We start from the raw sequence: 21,280 nt of genomic DNA on the forward strand, positions 1-21,280 counted from the left end.
CGAAGCTCATTTGCTTCTCAGTGCTAGTGGGGATGGGGAGGTCAGCTCACCAAACAGCATGATGCCGCTTCCTGTTGGCCTGAGAAACCAAGGAAGAACAATAGGTAAGAGGTGGTTTGATGCTTCTAGTCGATAGTTTTTACATTGTCCCAGCAACTATTCTGAACACTTCAGGAGTTTGTTGACTTCTGAAGTGACTCCCCCTCCCCCGCCCCCACACGAAAGGATCTGTGAGCAGCTGTCAAAATGCAGACCCATCAGTGAGGTGGCAGAATCCATGTTCTTAACTACTTTGTTAATGATTCAACTTATCAGAATCACCCAGTGAGCTTATTAGCATGTGTTACTGGGTGGAAGTAACAAGGTGGAAGCAGCAAGAAGTGAGATCAATGTGTTTTCAAAGGTCTGATCCCCTGAGGCAGGTTGCCCCCATTTCATGTCAGCTTTGGCCTTTATCTAGCCTTTCTAGAAAGTCTCAAGCCAATTTCAGTAAGTGTCCCTTGGTATAGCAGAATATATGTGGTAGTAGCTATGCCTCTTGCTGTTGGTGAAGGCTTGCTTCTACTGTTTGTGTGCTGAGGGTGACTTAGACTCAGGCTCCCGGAAGCAGTTCACTCTCAGCTGCAAGAGAAAAAAAGCTTGACCGGAAGTAACATTTTAACACCCTCTGGCCATTCTACTTCCTTAGAACTTCCTGTTTTATGATTTCCCTAGTGCTTCAGTGTTTGTGTTTATGACTATTTCATGAGTTATAGAGAAAGAAAAAGGACAGGCAGAGAGAATAAAGACAGTGGGTAAAGTCTTTAGGGTTGTGCTTTATTTCCCTTGGCTGACTGAAAGAAAAGGACAGAGAGGCAGGTCAGTGGGGCCAGAAAAGCGATGAACTTGACAGTGCCAAGTTGCGTGCTGTTGTGTTTCTTAGGGGAAGAAGAAATGAAGGGAGCCAGGCTGAGGCTAGAATTCTCCACTTTGACAACTTCTGCAAGATATTTGTGTATACTGGGTTTGAACCTAACTACAAGTCAGTGTGAAGTTCTTAGAAACAAGGATGCCAGTCGCCCTAGACCGTCTGCACATTCACGTTCACTCTGAGCTTTTTCTGGCTTGTCTCTGCAGGGTGTGGAAGATAGGAGAAGGCAGCCCAGCTTTCTGAGGGCCAGCTGTGCTTGTGTGTGTCCTGCTGAGCCGGGCTCCGTCTTGTTGAAGGAGCTGGTATCAGGGTCTCCTGTGGTGATGATTGTCAAGGTCGCTCTTTGCTCGACCCTCCTTTTAGTTCACGGCTACAGTTTTTAGGCTTCATGTGGTATTCATGTGGTGTACTGGTTATGCCAAAATAAAGAGCTGGATCAAAGACAAGACATTTCTTGATCATAAGGCAAAGAATCAGTCTGTCTTTTCAGATCCAGAAAGCTAATAAAGGATTCAGGAGTCTCTATCTATATAACTGGCTGGCTCCCAGAATCCTGTATAAGTCTTCTAGAGAAGGGCTGTGAGCCTAACCTTTGAAAGGTTTGGTTTTATGTCTAGCTTTGTGTTCCATGAAACTTGCTCCCAGAGTCCCTGCCAGACTCACCAAGTCCAACTCTGTCCTTATTTCCTCCTCCTGAGTTCCATCAATCATGGGGTGGAAGGGGTGTGGAGACAGCAGAGGTCTGGTTCACATTCCGTATTCATTGTCAAGTCCAGCTGGCTGTGATCTCGCTGTACTTTAAAAGGACAGGCTTATCAACTCCCAACATTTTGACATGATGCTTCATTGTATTCTTCCCAAAGTCATGTCATTGTCACACAGTTATTTAATAAAATCAAAGCAGTTAGCCAAAACAGACCCCAAACAGCTTCCCGACTCCGCTCCTGCTTCTCCCCTCACCAAGGGGAAGCCCCCCCCCCTCTGCTGCTTGCTGTTCTGTTTTACATTAGGATCTCATTCGTATCCTGCTCATGGTCTTAATTCTCTTAATTTTTTTTTCTGGCTCTGAGGGTGGGAGGGGTGAGAGCTTAGCTGATTTGGAACCACCTCGTTTCAATGTTTCCCTGCCTTGCTTCCAGCTTTTCTGCTAAGATGTGCAATAAGCAGTAGGAGCCACGTTTGTCTTCCAAGTGCTAATTGACATACAATTGTCTTTCGTTTTCAGGGCATATCTTGGTCCGATTCCAAACATTAATTCTGGGACAATGAAACTCACCGGGAGTCAGGCTGTTGAATCAATCTTACTTTCTCTATTAAATTACTATGTGGAAAGAAACGGTTCTTATGACTACTGATACCTGATTTATGTCTCAGAGCTTGAGATAGTGACTCAGTGTGTGATTAATGTGAAGGGAAGGAGCTCAGATGCTGGGAAAGGAAGAGAAGAGATAGAGATAAATTAGATGCTGAATACATAAACTAGTAATTGAGATGTCAGTTGCAGGTCAGAATATAACAGATTAGCGCCCCGATGATTTGGCAGCTCATGGAGAAGGGAAAGGGAATTGTGTTGGCCCAGCACTGATTCATGAGAAAACTAAGTCATGTTAGACTAACCTCATTTCCCTTCACTGTAGAACCACTCTAGTGAAAGAAGATTGGGATAGAAAGGGATGGCTTTGAGTCGTTTCAGGATTAAGCATAATGAAATCTCTTGTGTACTGAAGAGAAATGTGAATGAGAAAATGTCGTCATTAATATTTATAACCAAATGGGTAACTATCCAACAGCCAGCCAATCTGCAGTTGTTAATTATGACCTGAGACTGTGCTATTGGCTAACCAATTTCCCATTTTTATCAATGATTTATCTTGGATGACAATCAGGATTTAGAATGATTTAAAGACCAGAATTACTGTTCTCTGTGAATTTAATGGAGGAAAATTATGAATTCAAACATTGTAGTCTGCAGAAGGCTTACAGGCTCAGTTAGGCTGATAACAGCCTACTTCTGACATGGAAGAACTGGTAAAACCCTGGTGAGCCCAGCATGGCGGCTCAGGCCTGGAGGCTAAGGCAGAAAGAATGCAAGTTCCAGGCCCGCCTAGGCTACATAATGAGTCCCTGTATTTTAAAAACAAAAATTATTGACAAAATTTCCAATTGGCATTTTGTTTGTTGGGTCAAGTTGAGTTTCTTGTGTTTCTACAGTTTAAGACATTGAGAACATACGACTTTTATTCTAAAAAACAAAACAAAAATGAGAGCTTTCCTTTTGCAAAAGTGAAAGGGGTATAGCCACTGCTGCTAATTCAGGTTTGGGTGGAGAAGAGCTGAAAAGACTGATAATCTCCATTCCTAACTGCTGCCTCCTAAACATGGTGACATATTCTCCAGCTGGCTTGGAAGTTCTCCCAGATAAGGGCTGCCCTTCTGTGGCTGCCCTGGTCAGTGACAACAATGGCTGTGTGAGCTGCTCTGGCTCTCACAGCTTCAGCCCACTTTCTTTCCTTCCTTCTTTCTGTTAGGTTGGCTTTCCTTGAGGCTGGTTCTTGTTTTGTAGGACTGGCTGGTCTGGAACTCAATATGCAGACCAGGCCTTGAAACTCACAGAGATCTGCTTGCTTCTGCCTCCCATGTGTACAGATTTAAAGTGTGTGTGCCACCACATTCCACTTCAGCCCCATTTGTGCACCCACTAGAACCATGTCTCTTACTTGTTACCCAGGGATAGTACTTCGTAAGGAGATTAGAGAGACCAGTTCTCCTCTCTCCAAAGTAGCTTTGCTTCCCCCTTACTCCTTGGACCCCTTTTGTGTTGCCCCTCCTGTCCTGCCCAAGGACTTAGGCTTCCTCTCAATGGGAAGACGTTAGTAATTGAGCGCCTGCTCTGCAATGTCAGCTATGTGCTAAGTGTTGTACATGGGTTGTCATATTTAGTTCTTAGCTAGCCCATGAGAGCTGGGGTTAGTACATACTCCCATCTGAAGAAATCAAGGCACAAAGAGGTTAAATGTGCTGCTTATAATAGTAAAGCCAGGACTTAACTTAGTAGTGTTGTTCTAGATCCCTGGGTCTCTTAAGTGGCTGCTTTCCATTCCGGGGTGGTGCAGAGTCAGGACCTCAGCTACTCCAGAACTCTCTCATTGACTCAATTTATCCTTTGGTTTTGACCCACACACTTCTTTTTTCTTTGTTCCTTGAATTATTTCTTTAATCCTTTCCCAAGAGCCTTTTATTGTATAAAATAAACAAAATATTTTAATGCCTCTCTCCCTGTTCTCGAGCAGGAAGCTTGGCCTTCACTTAGGAATTCATGTAGCACATACTTTCAACCCCACATGCAGGTCACCAGACAGTCACGTGACTTCCAGAAGACCTGTGTGTTCTTGGTATTTCTCATACTGCCTCTGCTAGGTTCTAACATTCCTGTGGGAAAACCATCTTGGTGGAACTCCACAGGTGTAAAACAGGAGGGAAAGAAAAGAAGAGTATGGGCTGGAGAGATGGCTCAGCGGTTAAGAGCACTGACTGCTCTTCCAGAGGTCCTGAGTTCGATTCCCAGCAACCACATGGTGGCTCACAACCATCTGTAATGGTCATCTGATGGCCTCTTCTGGTGTGTCTCAAGACACCGACAGTGTACTCACATACATGAAATAAATAAATCCTTTTAAAAAAGAAGAGTATTCTCTTATCCAATGAGCATACTCACAGGTTAAGTACAACATGTTTCTTGAATGGTCCTGAATCATTCTCAGAAACTTACAATTATAAGGTCAGAATCAAAGCTCTGACATCAAGAGCATGGGCTGCCTTAGCCGAACCATCTGACTTAATACACCATGGAAGTGATGTTCGGCAAAGTCTGTCCTGTGAGCACTGTGTCTCCAGTCCGTGGTAACCAAATTGTAGCTAGGTTGTCATTGAGGTAGACTAAGACTTGTTACTGGATGGTCCGCTTTCCTGTTGCTGGATCTGTCTCGAAATGCAATTCGACTTTTTTTCCCATTGGTGAAAGTAGTTCTGAATCACATGTTAGTTGTGTTTCATAAAGAAATGCTTTCCCCGCAGAGCCTCTCTCGGTGGCCTGTTACCGTGAAAGCATCACCACCTGTTGACCTTCTTCTTCTAGTTGCATATGATGCCTTTTTTTCTTTTTTGAGACACAGTCTTACATTATATCCCAGGCTAACCTCACACTGATAGCAATCCTCATAAGTTTGCCTCAGGTTCCTGAATACGAGGATTGCAAGGATGAGCCATAATGCCCAGCTCTACCTTTGTCATTTTAATGTCACTCTATGTCCTCAGGATGCTTTTCAGGACTGACCTTTCTCCCTGCCTTTCATCACCAGTTCACCCCAGTGCAGGTGCTCCCAGTGTTTGCTTTGTGTTCATTCTCTCCTTCGTCCTTCAGGCTAATAGGATGCCATTACTGTTGTCATTTAGGCCATGTCACCTACTGCTGTCCTCTCGTAGGCTCCTCTGTACCAGTCTTCTTAACCCCTGCCACTCCTGACTTTATTCCTCCAGATCTTGCTGTATTTAATAGGTTTAGGTTAAATTGCCCTGATAAAACAAGTCTAAATGCTAAATGGATTTGATCATGTGGTCCACTATTACAAAGTGCATGTTTTTGTAATCAGAATTGGGAAGCTACTATATTGTATACACAGAACAGAAACTATTAACTAGGATTTTAATTTCAAATGAAAGTGGTATAACTTTTGGGGTTTTTTTTTTAACTTGTATCATTTACATGAATATTTTTACGTGCTCAGTGTGATGAATTTATCTGTTCACAACATTCTTGGTCTATTTCCATCACATTCGAGAGTTCCCGTGTATCTGCTCCCTGTGAAGATGTCCCTCTGTGTGCCATGCCTTTGTGCCTCATGCCACATGTTAGTAGCACATTTTTTCTCCTGGATCTGCCTTTCATTCAACTCATCTATCCATTGATTGTTTTAGTAATTCAGCCATTTTATCAAGTAGTATTAAAGTATATGGATACATATTTTATTATTAATCTAATTTCCTAATGATGGCTCCAGTTCTTGATAGTTATAAATATTTCAATGAAAATTTTCTGCAACATTGTTGGTAGCCATGTGCTTTTATTTAAGCAGTTAACTCATTTGCGTAAACACGTTTGCTTTCACACAGACCCGACAGTATCCTGTTGGCGTTGCTTTATCCTGTTATCAGTGAACAAGTCGATCTACATAATCACCAGTACTTGATACTGTGCTTGACCAAACAAGCCCCTGTCCCTGGTTTGGTTTGTTCTGTTTTGTTTATTGGTTTATTGAGAACGTGTCTCTCATAGCTCAGGATGGCTTTGAATTCTTGATCCCTCCTGCTTCTGCTTCTCAAGTGCTGGGATTACAGACATCTGGCACTACACCCAGCTGCAATTGTAATCATTATAATACTATAAAATGTCATTTGAATTTCTCTGATGACCACTGATACTGAGAACTTGTATGCTTATTGGACATTCATATTTTTTCACTCATAAAATATCTTTTCAAATCACATTTTTAGTTATTTTCATTCTGTTGTTAGGGTCAGTTAACAATGCAGACTTTGTATATTAACAGTAGAAATTCTTTGTCATGGGCTGGAGAGGTGGCTCAGCAGTCAAGAACACTGGCAGCTCACAACCGTCTATAACTCCAGCTTCAGGGCTTCCAAGGGCAAAGGACACCAGGCACATACGATGGACAGACAGACAGACAGACATGCAGAAAAATCACCCGTACATATAAAAATAAATTTAAAAAAATTATAAACACTTAAGTTAAAAAATACTTTGTCACATTATATGAACTGCAAATACTCGTCCCCACAGTGTGACTTACTTATTCTCTTAGCGGTGTCCTTTGCTTGCTTTTATTGCTTGAGACAGGGTCTCTTGTAGAGGCTAGATTCAAGCTCACTGTGTACCTAAGGCTGTTTCTGGACTCTTCCCAAGTGCCAGGATTACAGGTCCCCACCATGCCAAGAGCATTAATGATGTCTTGTTTGATTTTATTAAAGTTCAATTTCTAAACTTTTCTTTTATTAATTAGAACATTAGAATTCTAAGAAGTCTTTGCTGACCATAAGGTTTCAAAGACATCTTGATGTATTTCCTTCTAGAGGCTTTATGACATTATGACATATGACATTAGGGACTTGACGGACTTGTTTGTGTACTGAGTGCAACAGTGGTCCAGATGGCTGTTTGTTTTAGCACAGGCAGCCCTTGACTTCACGTCTGATGCTGTCACAAAGGACTGCACCGTGCTGACTGCAGCAGCGGGTCTTCTGCCTGCAGAATGACTCACTTTCTGTTTCTATATCCTGCTTGTTCTCATCCCCAGAGAAATCTGGAGCTCTGGTGGCAGTGAAAGGAAGCCACAGGTTGGGGAAAGAATAGAAGGATAGTAACATTAGTAGTGGGAATATTTTTTTGTAGTTTTCAGACTTCCACTGGAATTCCCTCTTGACAAGTCTATGGGACGGACTGTTGCGTCTCCATTTTGCTGATAAGAACATTTTAGGAGTTAACTGCACTAAGGGCCTTGGCACAAGGATCCTTCCCTGCTCAGGCCTTCCTTAACCTTACACTGGATCTTATGCGTATGACCTCACCCTGCCTGGCCTTAGAGCTGTATGTAATGAAATCTAAAGTGTCCATTCTGTACAAAACCAGTCTCACTTCCCCTAAGGCACCTGATCACATAGCTTCCTGTGGTCAGTGCTGTTCTGTCCCCTCATGGGAGTCCTTTCCCATCTAGAGGGCTTCCTGCATGTGACATTTGTGAAGATGAATTTGTGGTTAAGAATTTATAATTGAAGAAAATACAATGTCTGCTGCCCTTAAATACCTATGCCGTCCAGAAAGCACTACTATTTGTCATCAAGACGATTTGTGTTGTGAGAAGCACCACACTTTTTTCTAGTTTAGGACTATTCCTTAGAATTCTGGACATTTAATATCATGATCCACACTTAATTACATAGTGTTGTACTCCCAACACCCACACAGCACAGAGGCAGCTGAAAGCATGGCCATAGAGATGTGCACGGTGCTCTGAGGGGTGGGGCATCCCTGCACAGGTAGTTCCTATTGGCAGGGGTTGGATGAGGTCAATAGAAGAAATGGACAGCATAACCACAAGTGCATGACTGTCACTGTCCTCTGCCTCCTCCCATCTTGCGACATCATTTCTTCTTAGGAGGCCCCAGGACCTTAGACGAAGGTATAGCCCTGTGTCCTGAAGAAATGTTGCTATGGATCTTACAGTTTCCTCCAAGCTCCTTACATACAAAACCAGAGAGAAACACAGGACATTCAGAGATGGGGTATGGTGTGGTGTGGGAAGAGCAGTTAGAGTGGAAACCGTAACTACCTAGCAGTTGGATTGGTTATGGGAGTGAGGTGAGATCTTGGTAGAAAGAACCAGGCCATATTGTTGCTTATTTGTAACTTTAAAAGAATCTTACCATAGTAGAGTCTTGCAGTGTGACCCAGGGTGTCCCCAAACGACTGGCTTAAGCTCTTCTCCCTCTGTCTCACCAATAGCTGGGACTACAAGTTTGGAGTATAAGGTGTATATGAAGCATAAATGATTTCAATGTTCCAGAGTATCTCGAATGTGTGTGTGTGTGTGTGTGTGTGTGTACACACAACTATTTGAAACCAGTAACATCACCCCAGGGAGGGGTGGAAAGAAAACTCAAATTCAGTACATGCCCCAAGATATTTGGATCTGGGAATCTCACAAAATTTTAATGGGAAGAACCAATCTCAAAATTTTGGTTGGGGTAGAAGACTGGTGAAGCAGAGTGGTTGTGGAAATGGGGTTAGACTTTCAGATGAATGTCAAAGCCATTATGTGCTGTAGGAAGAAGAGATGTATTAAACTCATGTGCCAGAAGTCAGGGGAAGCCTGCTGCAGGGTACATAGCCCCTGTCAGTTATCAGAGCATGTGCATGCTAGAAACCCCAAAGACGTGTGCTTTGAATATGACATAATGTTGTCCAACTAACCCCATGACACTCAAACAAGAAGGTTCTCGTGGCACTTATTACGTTACACAGTTGAGCACCCCCACCCCTACCCAGAGCCAGGCTATAAAAATTCCTCCCTTTTTGCTAAAAGCCTCCACTGGCTTGAGAAACTTCCCTTTGTGATTTGCAGCCTGAGCTTATGTTACTGATGAGATTAAAAACATATTTCACTATAAAAGTTTATGGTGTTCCAGCCTCTTCAGTATATGTGGAGTTGGAAGAACACTCCTTATCCACTTGATTTCTTGCCCACCGCCCTGCCCTGTGCATCCAATGCCCTTGTTCACATCCCTGAGAGCCTTGGGAGCTTCTCCCCAGATCCAGGACATGCTTCCTGACTCTGTGCCCAGCAAGAAGACATTGGAATGAACACCTCGTGGAAATGCTTGTTGTTAAAGCAGTTATTAGCAAATAAAATCACTCAAGCCACTCAGGGGGGTTAATTGTGGAGTGAGATCCTTGTTACTTTCCTAATACCCACTTACTGAGCCCAGACTGTTCCTGTGGCTAGAAGCCTCTGTAACCATCAATCCCAAAATGGAAGCAGAACTTCTGTGGGTGTTTTTAGCCTTGTTTTCAGTGACTAATAATAGTTCCCCTTGCAGAGTTTTTAAATAATATTTTCACTAATTCTTTGGGAATTTCTTACACTGTATTTTGATCATATTCCTACCCCTGGTCCAATTTCTCCCAGAAATTGGTCCAGATCTGTACCCACCAAAGTTTATGTTCTGTTGTAAAAGCAGGATCTAGCTTAATTGACATGAAAATCTCAAGATAATTCAACCCAGTGGCCTGTTCTCTCCCTTTGTCTTCATTTGAAGGAGAGGCCTTCCTGCCTTGACCTTCCCTGACTTTGAACCCCAGTACCTGTCTGGCATAGTATTACACGCTTGGATTCACAACACTGAGAGGTTGCAGGCAGGAGGTTTGCCAGTTTAAAGCCAGCCTGGAAGAGCTCATGTAAAGTAAAATAATCCTGAATGTCTTTCTCCTTTACATCTTCCACTCACAGCCTCTCGGTGCCTTTTAGCTCCTGTTATCAGTCATTTGTCTTCCCTCACTAAGGAGACAAAAGGTAAAAGTCTCCAGGAGCATAAACACAAAGATCTGCATTCAGACCCTCAGCCCCACACGAGAAGGCAAGTGCAATCAGTACTGTGCTTGTCATCTCAGCATAGGGGAGGTAGAGACAGTAGGAGCCCTGGGGCTCCCCAGGCTTCCATTCTGACAGAATTGGCTTCAGGGAGAGACCCCTGTCTTAGAAGAAGCTAGAAAAGTAATTGAGGAGAGCACTCAATACTGACTTCTGACATCTACATACATATGAACACATGTACACATACATCTACGCGAGTGTGCACACACACACACACACACACACACACACACACACCTCTGTTTCCTTTCCAAAACCATGTAGTCCCATCTTACTCTCACTCAGTCCTCTGCCTGTGAGTTAGGCTAACATTTCATTCATTCATTTAGGTACTTGTTTTCCATGGTGGTCACCACATTCCTCCATATGTTCAAAGTCCTTTGGTAGATATTAATTATGTGTACATACTGTTATGTTTATGACAGCACCAGTGATAGGTGTATTTAATGCATACAGACATGCATTGAGGTATTTTCCCAGGAACTGCTAAAAATCAGATCTTCTCAAAAGCCAAATAAGACTAAGCTCTGAGGCTTTTGATCCTGTTGGCCAAGAAGGTTAACTGGTAGCATGGAGTTGAGCAGTTTCTGAGGAAGCCAAACTGAGCACCCTATCCCTGAGCACGAGGTGTGGCTTATTGGAAATTGAGACTACAGGAATGCAAAATCTTTCACACATGAACACATTACACAGACATACTTTTTAACTTGATATTTGGATATCTCTTAATTTGAGAAAAGTTGGGAAACAAAGCGGAAAACAAAACATGCCAGAATGTGACTTGGTAGAGAGGTCAGGTAATTTATGATACAAGTAGCTTTCTAAATCTAACTGGTATCTGTTTCTGGATTGTTCACATCCCCATGTGGAAACATGCATTCTTTCTCTCCACAGGAGCCTCCAGACAGGTGGCTTTGCCTGGGAGGGCGAGGTAGAGAACAACGCATACAGCAAGGCTACAGGGGTGGTCCCCCAGCACAAGTACCACCCCACAGCAGGCAGCTACCAGCTCCACTTTGCTCTCCAGCAACTCGAGCAACAAAAACTCCAGTCCCGGCAACTTCTGGACCAGAGTCGAGCCCGGCACCAGGTAACTGAAAATCATGACATAGTGTCTTCCTTCTGTTGGTGAGACAAGTTGAGGGCAATGAATGACATGTTCCCTAAAAGTCACCACACCTGCCGGGGGTTGACTCAGTACCACTCTCGAACTGTAGTGTTAGCATCTTCAGAGGATGGTTGCTAAGCTGGTGTTGGGCATGTTGCTGTGTTTGAATTTGTATGACCTTTATTGCTATGTTTTCTTTTTCTACTGAATGATCTTACTAGCCTTCCAATCGAATTCCCAGTTCCTTAAAACTGCATTTTGAGCTTCTTTATTTGTAAGCGTACCAAATTTTAGCCTCCTGAGACTTGGTACAGATAAATACATAAGAGTCCTTCATGATCTTTCATAACTTGCAACTTCTGAAAGATGTTTGTAAGGTAGGTTGTTTGATTTCTGTTCGTTCAACAACTATTTGTTTAGTGCCTGCCATGTGCCAGGCACTGTTTTGGACATACCAGCTCCTGGGTGAGTGTGTAGGGAGCTATAGTATACCAATTTAGTCCCAGTTGCAGAGCAGATATGGCCCCAGAAAAATGTTGGGAGAGTTGGCTTTGCACATTGGTTGGAACCAGTGACGGTGTCTTGTGCAAGGGTTATTTGGCTGAATTAAAACTATTTCTGTGAGCTTCTTTGGTATTTCATTATAGAGGGAAAAAAACTTTTCCCGTTTTTCCTGCCCTTGCTTCCTTTTCGTAAATGTATAATACATACTGTGCATCAGTTTGTGAATAAAGATGAAAACAGAATTTCCGCCTTTGCTTTCTTCTGTATGGAAAGCCCTCATTATGCCCCATCTCTTTACATATCAAATACTAAAATACCTGAGAAAATCAACCTGGGGGAAGAAAGATTGATTTGGGCTCACAGCTCTGCGGTTTTAGTCTGAGGCTGGCTGACTCCATTGTTCTTAGGCACATAGCAAGGCAGAGACAGCATAGAGGAAGAGCTTGGCAGAGGAAGCTGCTCACCTCTCGACAACCAGGAAGCAGAGGGGACAGTAAGGAGCCACACCTGGTGACCCACTGCCTCCATCATAAGGGTACTAGCTTCATGATCTAACGTGTTTCTAGAAACATCTTCACAGCCACAGGCAAAGGTGTGCTGTTCCAATGAGTTGACAGTGCAGTTTAGCCGTCAGGTTAGCTGACGGTACCCAGAATGAAGTGTGCTCACTGGCTTTCCTGCACAGCTCACCTGAGTGGATGTAGCTACTGTAGTGTGGCTGATCAGTTAATACACCACAATTATAATAAATTAATATAGTTTGTTTATTTATGCAGATATAAATGCAGGCAATTGTGAATAGATCTTTGGATTATATTTACTGGAGAAAACTTCAGGCCTTTTAACTAGGAAAGCAGAGACCACAGCAGCACCTCACTCTGACTGCACGTTTGTTGTCTGCACTACATAGAGGTGCCCTCACTTAGACAATCTTTGAGGCAGGAGAGTCGAGGAAGCCAGTTTGCATTTTCACAGCTGCAGATGCTAAGTTTTGACACTTTATTTTATCAACCTGTGTAAATTTTCTTAAAGCTATTTACAGTTCTAAACTTCTGTCATGTTAATTAGCCAGCACTGCCAACTTACTCAGATGCTGACCTATACAGACATGTGTGAACATAGTCAAGAAATCAGTTGAATTTATACCATTGATCCCTTTTCTTTTGTTCCCCCTATGAATCTGTGAGTGCATGCCCGTGAATGTGTTACCATGTGCATATGGAAGGTCAACTTGTGGAACTCCATTCTGCCATACAGGCTCTGGGCTTGTACTCAGGAGGGTTAGTTTGGAAGCAGGCACCTTTACCCACCGAGCAATCTTTCTGGCTCCATTGGTATTTTTTGGGTTTGGTTTTTTAGTTTTGGTTTTAGTTTTGTTTTTTTAATCAGAACTATAGGCAGTTTGGGTTGTTTGTTTGTTTGTTTGTTTGTTTTTATCATTACAGACTCTGTGGGTCTGCGTGTGCCAGTGCTCCTGTGCAGGTCAGAGGTCAGCGGTCGGGAGGCAGTTTTCTCCTTCCACCCTGTTGGGTCCAGGGGTGGAACTCTAGTAACCAGATTTGGCAACAGTGGCCTTTACCAATTGAACCTTTTCCTAGGCCGAGTGGTTTCCTTTAAACTACATTGGAACACACTATAATGTGTGTTAAATCTTCAACATAAGAAGAGCTGTTTACAGAGCACCCATGTTTTGGAGAAGGAAAGGCCATTTTTGCTTAGTTTCCTCCTTTTAGAAACAGCTTCATTCTTGAGTACGTCTCGTGCTTTTGATTAGCTTCCAGCAGCTCACATTCCTTTGAAAACTCTGAGCACCGCTATTCTCGTGTGGATTTTTTTTTCAGTGAGGATTATCCTAGTTTAGTTTCACTGAATTATGAAGTATATGGAAAATATGTTCTTCCAGATCTATCAGAGTATCTGCCTTAAGGAGGAGGCAGAACTCCCAAGAAGGGAGTTATCCTGTGTCTCCTGGAGAGAGAACAGAAAATCATTCATCACAGTGTGTGCGTGTGGGTGTGGGTGTGGGTGTGTGTATCTCTGTCCCTTGTCCTTCTAAACCCTGATTTAGGTAAAGGTGAATAAGGGTCAAGTGCCAGGATTGAGGGAAGCAAGAGAGACCGAATCCCTCCATCTTTAGCAAGAGAGCAAATGAGGTGTTAGGTGTTCTAATTGAACAGTTTAGAGATTTGGAGCACTTTATTCAGAAGACATTGAGGTAGGCACTCTAGAGCAGAAGCAGAGCACTGCTAAGGTCAAGCCTTTGGGCGCTAGCTTAGCTGTGCTAAACCTGACCATCTTTATTACCACCACACTGTTGACTGAAGCATGAGCTGCATCTCATGTGGCCTTTATCATTTCCCTTGTGTTATTTCCCAGGGGTGAAGATGGTATTTATCTAATGAACTCCCTGTGCTTTTAAGCCATTTTTCTAAAGTATAGGTAACTGACAATTTGGCTAATTGCCTCTTTATGATTTAAAGTTGTGTTTACCAAGCATGCATCCACAGGCGAGATGTTTGGAGACTAGTATGTTAAGGTGTCTTTGTATTTACTATTGTGCTCAGGTACGTAATCATACAGTATAGATAGTGAAGTCATTTCCCTATAAAGAGCACCCTTCACATGGTGATCTCATAATGAATGGGTAGACTGCATGGCTTTTCTTCCATTACGTACATCCTTTTCTGCCTTCAACCACAGAACTTATATACTGACTGTAAGATGTTCATTTGGGGAGACAAGTTCCAACTCAGGGTATGAACTTGCATACAGCATATCCAACCATCTAGAGGGAGTCAGGTTTGCTCTTTGTTGCTGCCTAGCATTGTACTCACAAATCTAGAAACTGCCATGCTGAATTCACCCTTGAGAAAAATAGATCCTGATACCTGGGAATAAAAGAAGAAAGTTACTTAGAGCCATTGGCAAAGTTTAGGGACAAAAATAAAAGAAAATATTATCCATGATAAACAAAAGGAATGAATACTGGAACTGTGAGCTTTTATATTCTTGGAACTGAATCCAGTAGCTTGCAAAACTTTGCACAAGGTTGACAGACTTTTCCTATAAATATCCTTCGCTGGCCATAGCATATGGCCAGAGCCGGTTAAAACTCTGTGCGACTTTCATCCCATTGTTCATGCAAGCAGGCTGGGGAGAGCCTTCAGTTGTTTTCATTTCTCACAAGCTCCCAAAAGATGCTAATGCCATTCTCAAGGACCCATCCAGGAGGAAGGAGATAGGCATTCATTCATATTCATCCCCCCTCCTTTTCCCTCTGTGTCTGTCTGCCTGCCTGCCTGCCTGCCTGCCTGCCTGCTTGCCTATTTGCCTATCTGTCTGTCTGTATATTTTGATGTCTGTTTCTCTGGTAGGTTGTTTTTCTGTCTTTTTGAAAAACTATATGTTTAAAACTTAGTATCACTCTTATAAAATTTCATGCAGTCATTTTTGTGGGAACTCTGTTGCTATCTTCCTCATCCCATGTCCGGTCCCACAGCCTTCTCATGAGTAAGTTATCAAAGCACCTCTTTGCGCATCCTTCCTATCAGGGCACATTCTGCTCAGTGACCACTGTTCCAGGCAAGAGATAAGAAACAGGACAAAATCCTCCCTTCTGTTTGCTCAGTAATGGCCACTACTTCATAAGCTCTGGCATGTTCCAGCACTATTCCAGGTGCTGCTGTATCCTACCTAACTCATGTAAAATGGGCTTCCTCAGAACCCTGAGTTAGGGCTGGAAGGTGGCTCTTACAGACTGCCCTGCTCTAGCCTCCCTGACTGCCACGTCCGGCTCCTCCTGGCTTCCTGCCTCTGTGAGAGAAAAGTGCAAAAGTGCTTTGCTTTGAACTGAGTGGGGGACTGACCTACTGGGGCCACAGTGGTTCATGGTGACATCAGCATGAGTAGCACCTCATGCCGGGGTCCGGGTGGGGAGCTGGAGCAGCCATGAGGCACGACTGACCTGATTCTAATTGGCGACAGTGAGCTGATGTTATTCTTGGCACGGGAAAACCATTACTCAGTAGTCTCTGTTAAAGTGATCCTTTGTTAAACTTGTGCTCCCAGCCCCAGTCCCCACCTTCCCTCCCACTCTCTTCTCTGCCTCTTCCAGACTGAAAAGGAGACCAAAAGACAGAACAAAGTTAAGGACATTCTGCTGTCCAAGGCAGAATCGCTTAAGTCTCTTTTTACAACAGTGGGGGCGAGAAGAGGTTTTCAACACATCTGACTTTGTCACGGGTTCTGTTTTCTTTCCAAAGGCCCTCCAGGTTTCAGAACCCCAGTTGGCCACATGAGTAGCATATCCCAGGGTAGAAAGGCTGTTACAGCTGTATCTTCTCGTCCTCTCACCCGTCTGCTCTGTACCTCCTCTTCCCACGGGGCAAGTCTAACTTAAATCCTGTAAAGTAGCCAGTAATGTTCACTCCAGGACCATTTGCTGGAGTGTCTCGTCTGTGTGTAGAAATATCTGGGAGGCCCTAGGGGGCAACTTATTGCTACCAATGTGTGTGTATTCAGCACTATACAGGTGTGGTGGGGATTCCCATATAAACATCCAAGTCTTGTTATTTTGCTCCTAAACGTCTCTTGCATGTGTCTAGAAAACCTCCGCCTCCTGCGGGGAGGAACACTCTTCCCTCAGGCTTCAGCTGCTCTGTGTTTGGGAGTTCGGGGGTGGGGGAGCTGAGCAGAAATCATTCTTTCAAGCAGTAAGCAGTAGCAGGGAGCAGCTAGCAGGCTAGTCCTGCAGGAGGTGTCCTTAAAGCCTTGTGTGTGGCAGGAAGGGCTGGCTCCCCGTGGGCACGAAGCGGGGGAGGTCAGGTACAGGTACCACTTGGACCGTGGACTCCAATGGCGTGCGTGACAAGCTGTGTTTTTTTGTTTCTTTTCCTGTGCACACATGCACTCGCGCACACTTTCCCCTTGACCTTTATCAGGAACTCATCTAACACTTGCATTTCTAGCTTTTCATTATTTATTTTTCCTAGGACACTCTAATGTAGTAGATTTGCCAAGGTAAACTTTTTTCTTTCCTATTGAAAATACATGAATAATGTGTGTGAAAACTGCCCTCACTGACTGTCTTAGTCAGGGTTTCTATTCCTGCACAAACATCATGACCAAGAAGCAAGTTGGGGAGGAAAGGGTTTATTCGGCTTACACTTCCACACTGCTGTTCATCATCAAAGGAAGTCAAGACTGGAACTCAAGCAGGTCAGGGAGCAGGAGCTGACGCAGAGACCATGGAGGGATGTTCCTTACTGGCTTGCTTCCTCTGGCTTACTCAGCCTGCTCTCTTATAGAGCCCAAGACTACCAGCCCAGAGATGGCACCACCCACAAGGGGCCTTTCCCCCTTGATCACTAATTGAGGAAATGCCTTCAGCTGGATCTCATGGAGGCATTTCCTCAACTGAAGCTCCTTTCTCTGTGATAACTCCAGCCTGTGTCAAGTTGACACAAAACCAGCCAGCACACTGACTTTGAAAATGGCCACTTGAAACAGGCTTTGGAGTTCTTGATGCTTGGTTTAAGTCTTCCCTGTCCGGGGCATGACCTAGAACAGGTTATTGGAACATCTTTGGATGTCATTTTTTTTTTTTCTCTTTAATTGGGAAGTGATGAGAGAGACTGGTGAGGGACTCACTAGGATTCTGATCCTCAAATATTCCCAAATGTGACCAAACTGAACAATATATTTGTATTGATACACTGAGTCACCATAACTGCCTCTGATTAGCCCCATTTTTTAAATGGGAGAAAAAATTATTCATATAACTTCTCCAGAGTCACATAAGTAACAACTGGGGAAACTGGCATTGGAGCCCAGGGCTGTCAACATCTGACATCTGAACTCCACGCTGTGTGCCACTTCCATAGTGCAGATAGGAGTAATGCACTCAAAACTATTTTGAAAAGTTACAGTTCAACTCTCTTAACCGCTGGCTGTTCATATGCATGGTCTCAAGAGGAAATGTTTATTAAACCTATTGACGGCCTAGACCTGATCCCAGGCACCTCACATGCAGAACTCGGTGAGTATCTTAGGGGGGTTGTGGGGGCAGAGGTTTCAGAAACCTGTGTGCTCCAGCCTTGCTTGTGCTCCGGCCATCATGAAGTGGAAGGTTAGAAGCTGATGAACTATGCGTGCTCCTGAGATGTTCCACAGGCTTCCTGGTGCGGGCCTTTCTACACCGCTCTCTCTTGAGCCTTGGCTCTTTATGTTTCTTTTAACCCTTTTACTAATGATGCTTTTTATTTTTATTTCTGTTGGGTGTTAGGAGAAAACTGCCAGGGAACATGCAGGCATCTACAAATGTGAATGTCACTGGTATTTTTTGTCTAATTAATATTAGGTTTACATGTTTAATGCCCAGTGACTCTGAATCTTAATGCACTGTCACACTAACAGACTATAGTTTGCTATGCTGATTTGTTGCTAATAGTAAAAGAAGTCCCCTGATTACCATCAGGTTGCTCTGTAAAGCTGCTGCCGTGATGATGTCCCTCTGTGTCAGGTGAATGTTGTCTCTAGTCCACTAATGAAGACCCCCCCCCCGCCCCCAATCAGAGCTCCTCCCTTAGGGACACAGCTGCACCAGGCCAGAGGACTTTGGAGCACTTTTCCCTCTGTTCCTCCTCAGAAGTACTTCATCTTCTCCTTTACAGTTTACAGACGTGTCACTAATGAGATGAGGTACCAGCCTTACTGCTGCTGCACTACTGTATACAACCCCCAGAGAGAGGAAAGGAAGGCCAGTGCCATCCCTTAGCCAGACCTCAGCTTGGTTGTAGGTGTTCACATACCAGCGACTAAGGAGTGGGCTTATTCAACTAGAGCAATTGTTCTCAGCCTGTAGGTCATGTCCCCCTTGAAGGTCACATATCAGATATCCTGTGTATCAGATATTTATAATTCATAGCAGTAGCAAAATTACAGTTATAAAGTAGCAGCGAAAATTATTTTATGGTGGGGGGGTCACCACACATGTAATAAAGGGTCCCAGCATTGGGAAGGTTGAGAACCACTGCTCTAGAGGGTTGAGGTATGGTTTGCTACAGAGCCTCTCCTTCTGCACCCTGCCTATAGTTTCTGTCTAGGCACACATAGGGGAAAACTCAAAGCAGTAGCTTTGTATAAAACGATGAAGGGCATCTTTAACAGGAAGAAGTCCATCCATCTGAGATGGATACAGGCACAGGAAAATTGTTTAATGAATACATGACAGCGAGGCCTGTGTAAGATGTGTGCAGTAGGCCAACTGCGTATGATTCTGGGCCAAATAAAACAAACCAGTCATTTCAGGACAGAGACAAGTCAGAGATCTATAAATAGAGAATTTTAAGTTGTGAGGGAATTTAGTACTTTTTACTATTTTCTTTCACTAATCAGACAGACAGTCTAAGATTCTGACATGTTATTAAGAAATCAGAGCTGGGCGGTGGTGGCACACACCTTTAATCCCAGCAGCAGTTCAAGGCCAGCCTGGTCTACAGAGTTGAGTTCCAGGACAGCCAAAGCTATACAGAGAAACCCTGTCTCAAAAAGCCAAAAAAGAAAAGAAAAGAAAGAAAGAGAAGGGAAAAGAAAAGAAGAAATCAGAGGCCCTAATATACAATTAATTTTCTGGAGCTACTAGCAAATAAAATATGAAATATGTCATTGAAAACAGAGCTGTTTTCTTTTGTTAGCCAGTTGAACTCGGTCTGAGCTCATTGCTTTGTTTTTAATTGACTTTCTACAGATTATACATCAATAACTTGGAAATCCAAGTTTCATGATCCAAAACTTTTTGAGACCTGACATGCTACCACAAGTGGAAAATGTCATGCCATGAAACTGTTTCATGTACAAACTCACTAAACGTCTTGTATAGCATGACCTTACGGCTCCATGTATACGGCAGATATAGTACTTCAGCCAAGTGTGTGTTTGGACATGGGGCGCTTCCTCAAGATGTCTCATGATATAAATGGATGTAGTCTGTAATCTGAAATATTACCTAAGCATTTGGGGTAAGGGATACTCTCTGTGTGTGTGTGTGTGTGTGTGTGTGTGTGTGTGTGTGTGTGGTATTCATGCACACACAAACACACACAAGAAAATGTGTTTTCCTCTTCAGCTGGTGACAGTGTTGGGTTTAGAAAGGGGTTTAACTTTAAAGATTACTTTAGATGCGTGTCCTCTAAAAGGAAATCTGCATAACACAGCGAAGGCAGCCAGCTGAGTGAGGTGGCTACTCGGTACCTGTGCGCCATGAATCCCGGCTTACTACACAGTAACTACATAGTCAGGGACACTTTCACATTTGTGTGCCTTGACCTTCTATAGTCAGAGATGATGGTGGAGAGTTAGCTGAGTGTAACACATAAAGCATTTAGAGCAGTGAGTTCCCTAAAAATTAACTGCTTTTAAGCTGGGTCATCTCAGCACTTGGGACCTGGAGACAAGAGGATGGCCAAGTTTGAAGCCAGCCTAGCCTCAGAATGAGATCTTGTCTCAAAGCAAAAATTCAGCTGCTCTTAATATAACTTTTCTTTGTGGTAAAAATGCACATAAAATAAATACATACTCTTAGTAATTCTGGCAGTCCAGTACAGCTGGCTAACTACTGTGCGTGTTCACTGGGCCTCAGGTCTCCAGAGCATCCTTGATGCGGCACAGGTACTCAAGTCTCTCTGAACAGCATTCCCTCCTCTTCCTCCCAGCATCCGGCCCTGCTGTTTACTCTCTGTCTAGGATCTGCTTGCTTCAGGGTTTTCATATACATAGACTGCTGTAGCGTTTGCCTTTCTGTAACTGGTTTATTTTGCTTAGCATCATCACATTCTGAAGCTTTAGCCATTCTATAGCATGTGGAAAAATGTCCCCACCGCACACGAAGTGTGCATGTCCAAAGTACAATGTCCTAACTATATTCTGTTGTCTGTATCACATTTCCATTTCCAGTCATTAATCACTAAATACTTAAGTTGCTTTCTTAAGTTGCTTGGCTTTCTCAATATGCTTCACCAGACCTTAAATGCACATAGTATTGTAACTTCAACTTGGGAGTTTTAGTTTAGCTCCCTGTGCTTCTCCCAGAAGTAGAAGTTGGTTAAGACAATATTTAATGTATCTTGAGAGAAGGTCCAGGCTCATAAAATGTTAATTAGCTACTTATTTGGACAACTAAAAAGGGATATGTAATTAATTTATTCACAGTTGCTAGAGAGAGAGGTATGAGAATTAATTTAAAATGGATTAATATCAGGATAAAGTGAATAATATCTATGGATTGTTAACACATTTGTCCACAGACAGAAATGTCTTGTAAATTGAAGGAGAAAAACAGCATCAGCATCAAATTATGATGGAGCTCTTGCAAAGTACAAGCCATTCTGCACCACAGCCAAAGGAGAGTCAAGGAGATTAAACCCCCTCAGAAGCTTCAGAACAAAAAAAATATATGAAGGACAGTGAAGATAGCTCAGTTGGTCAGGTGCTTGTCAAGCAAACACCTCTCTCTCTCTCTCTCTCTCTCTCTCTCTC

The 21,280-nt window shown here is 43.3% G+C and overlaps 1 protein-coding gene across 16 annotated transcripts in view; it reads left to right on the plus strand.

Annotated features, from left to right (window-relative positions):
• Ttll5 (tubulin tyrosine ligase like 5) overlaps positions 1-21,280 on the plus strand; it is a 225,771-nt gene that overhangs the window by 156,197 nt on the left and 48,294 nt on the right. For all 16 annotated transcript variants that reach the window (XM_029484763.1, XM_029484762.1, XM_021178935.2 and 13 more), the window contains one exon: positions 11,029-11,224. In XM_029484763.1, coding sequence (XP_029340623.1) covers positions 11,029-11,224 — 196 coding nt within the window. The remainder of the gene's footprint in view (positions 1-11,028; positions 11,225-21,280) is intronic.

This window comes from Mus caroli, chromosome 12, assembly GCF_900094665.2.
Source record: "Mus caroli chromosome 12, CAROLI_EIJ_v1.1, whole genome shotgun sequence".
Classification (NCBI taxonomy): Eukaryota; Metazoa; Chordata; class Mammalia; order Rodentia; family Muridae; genus Mus; species Mus caroli.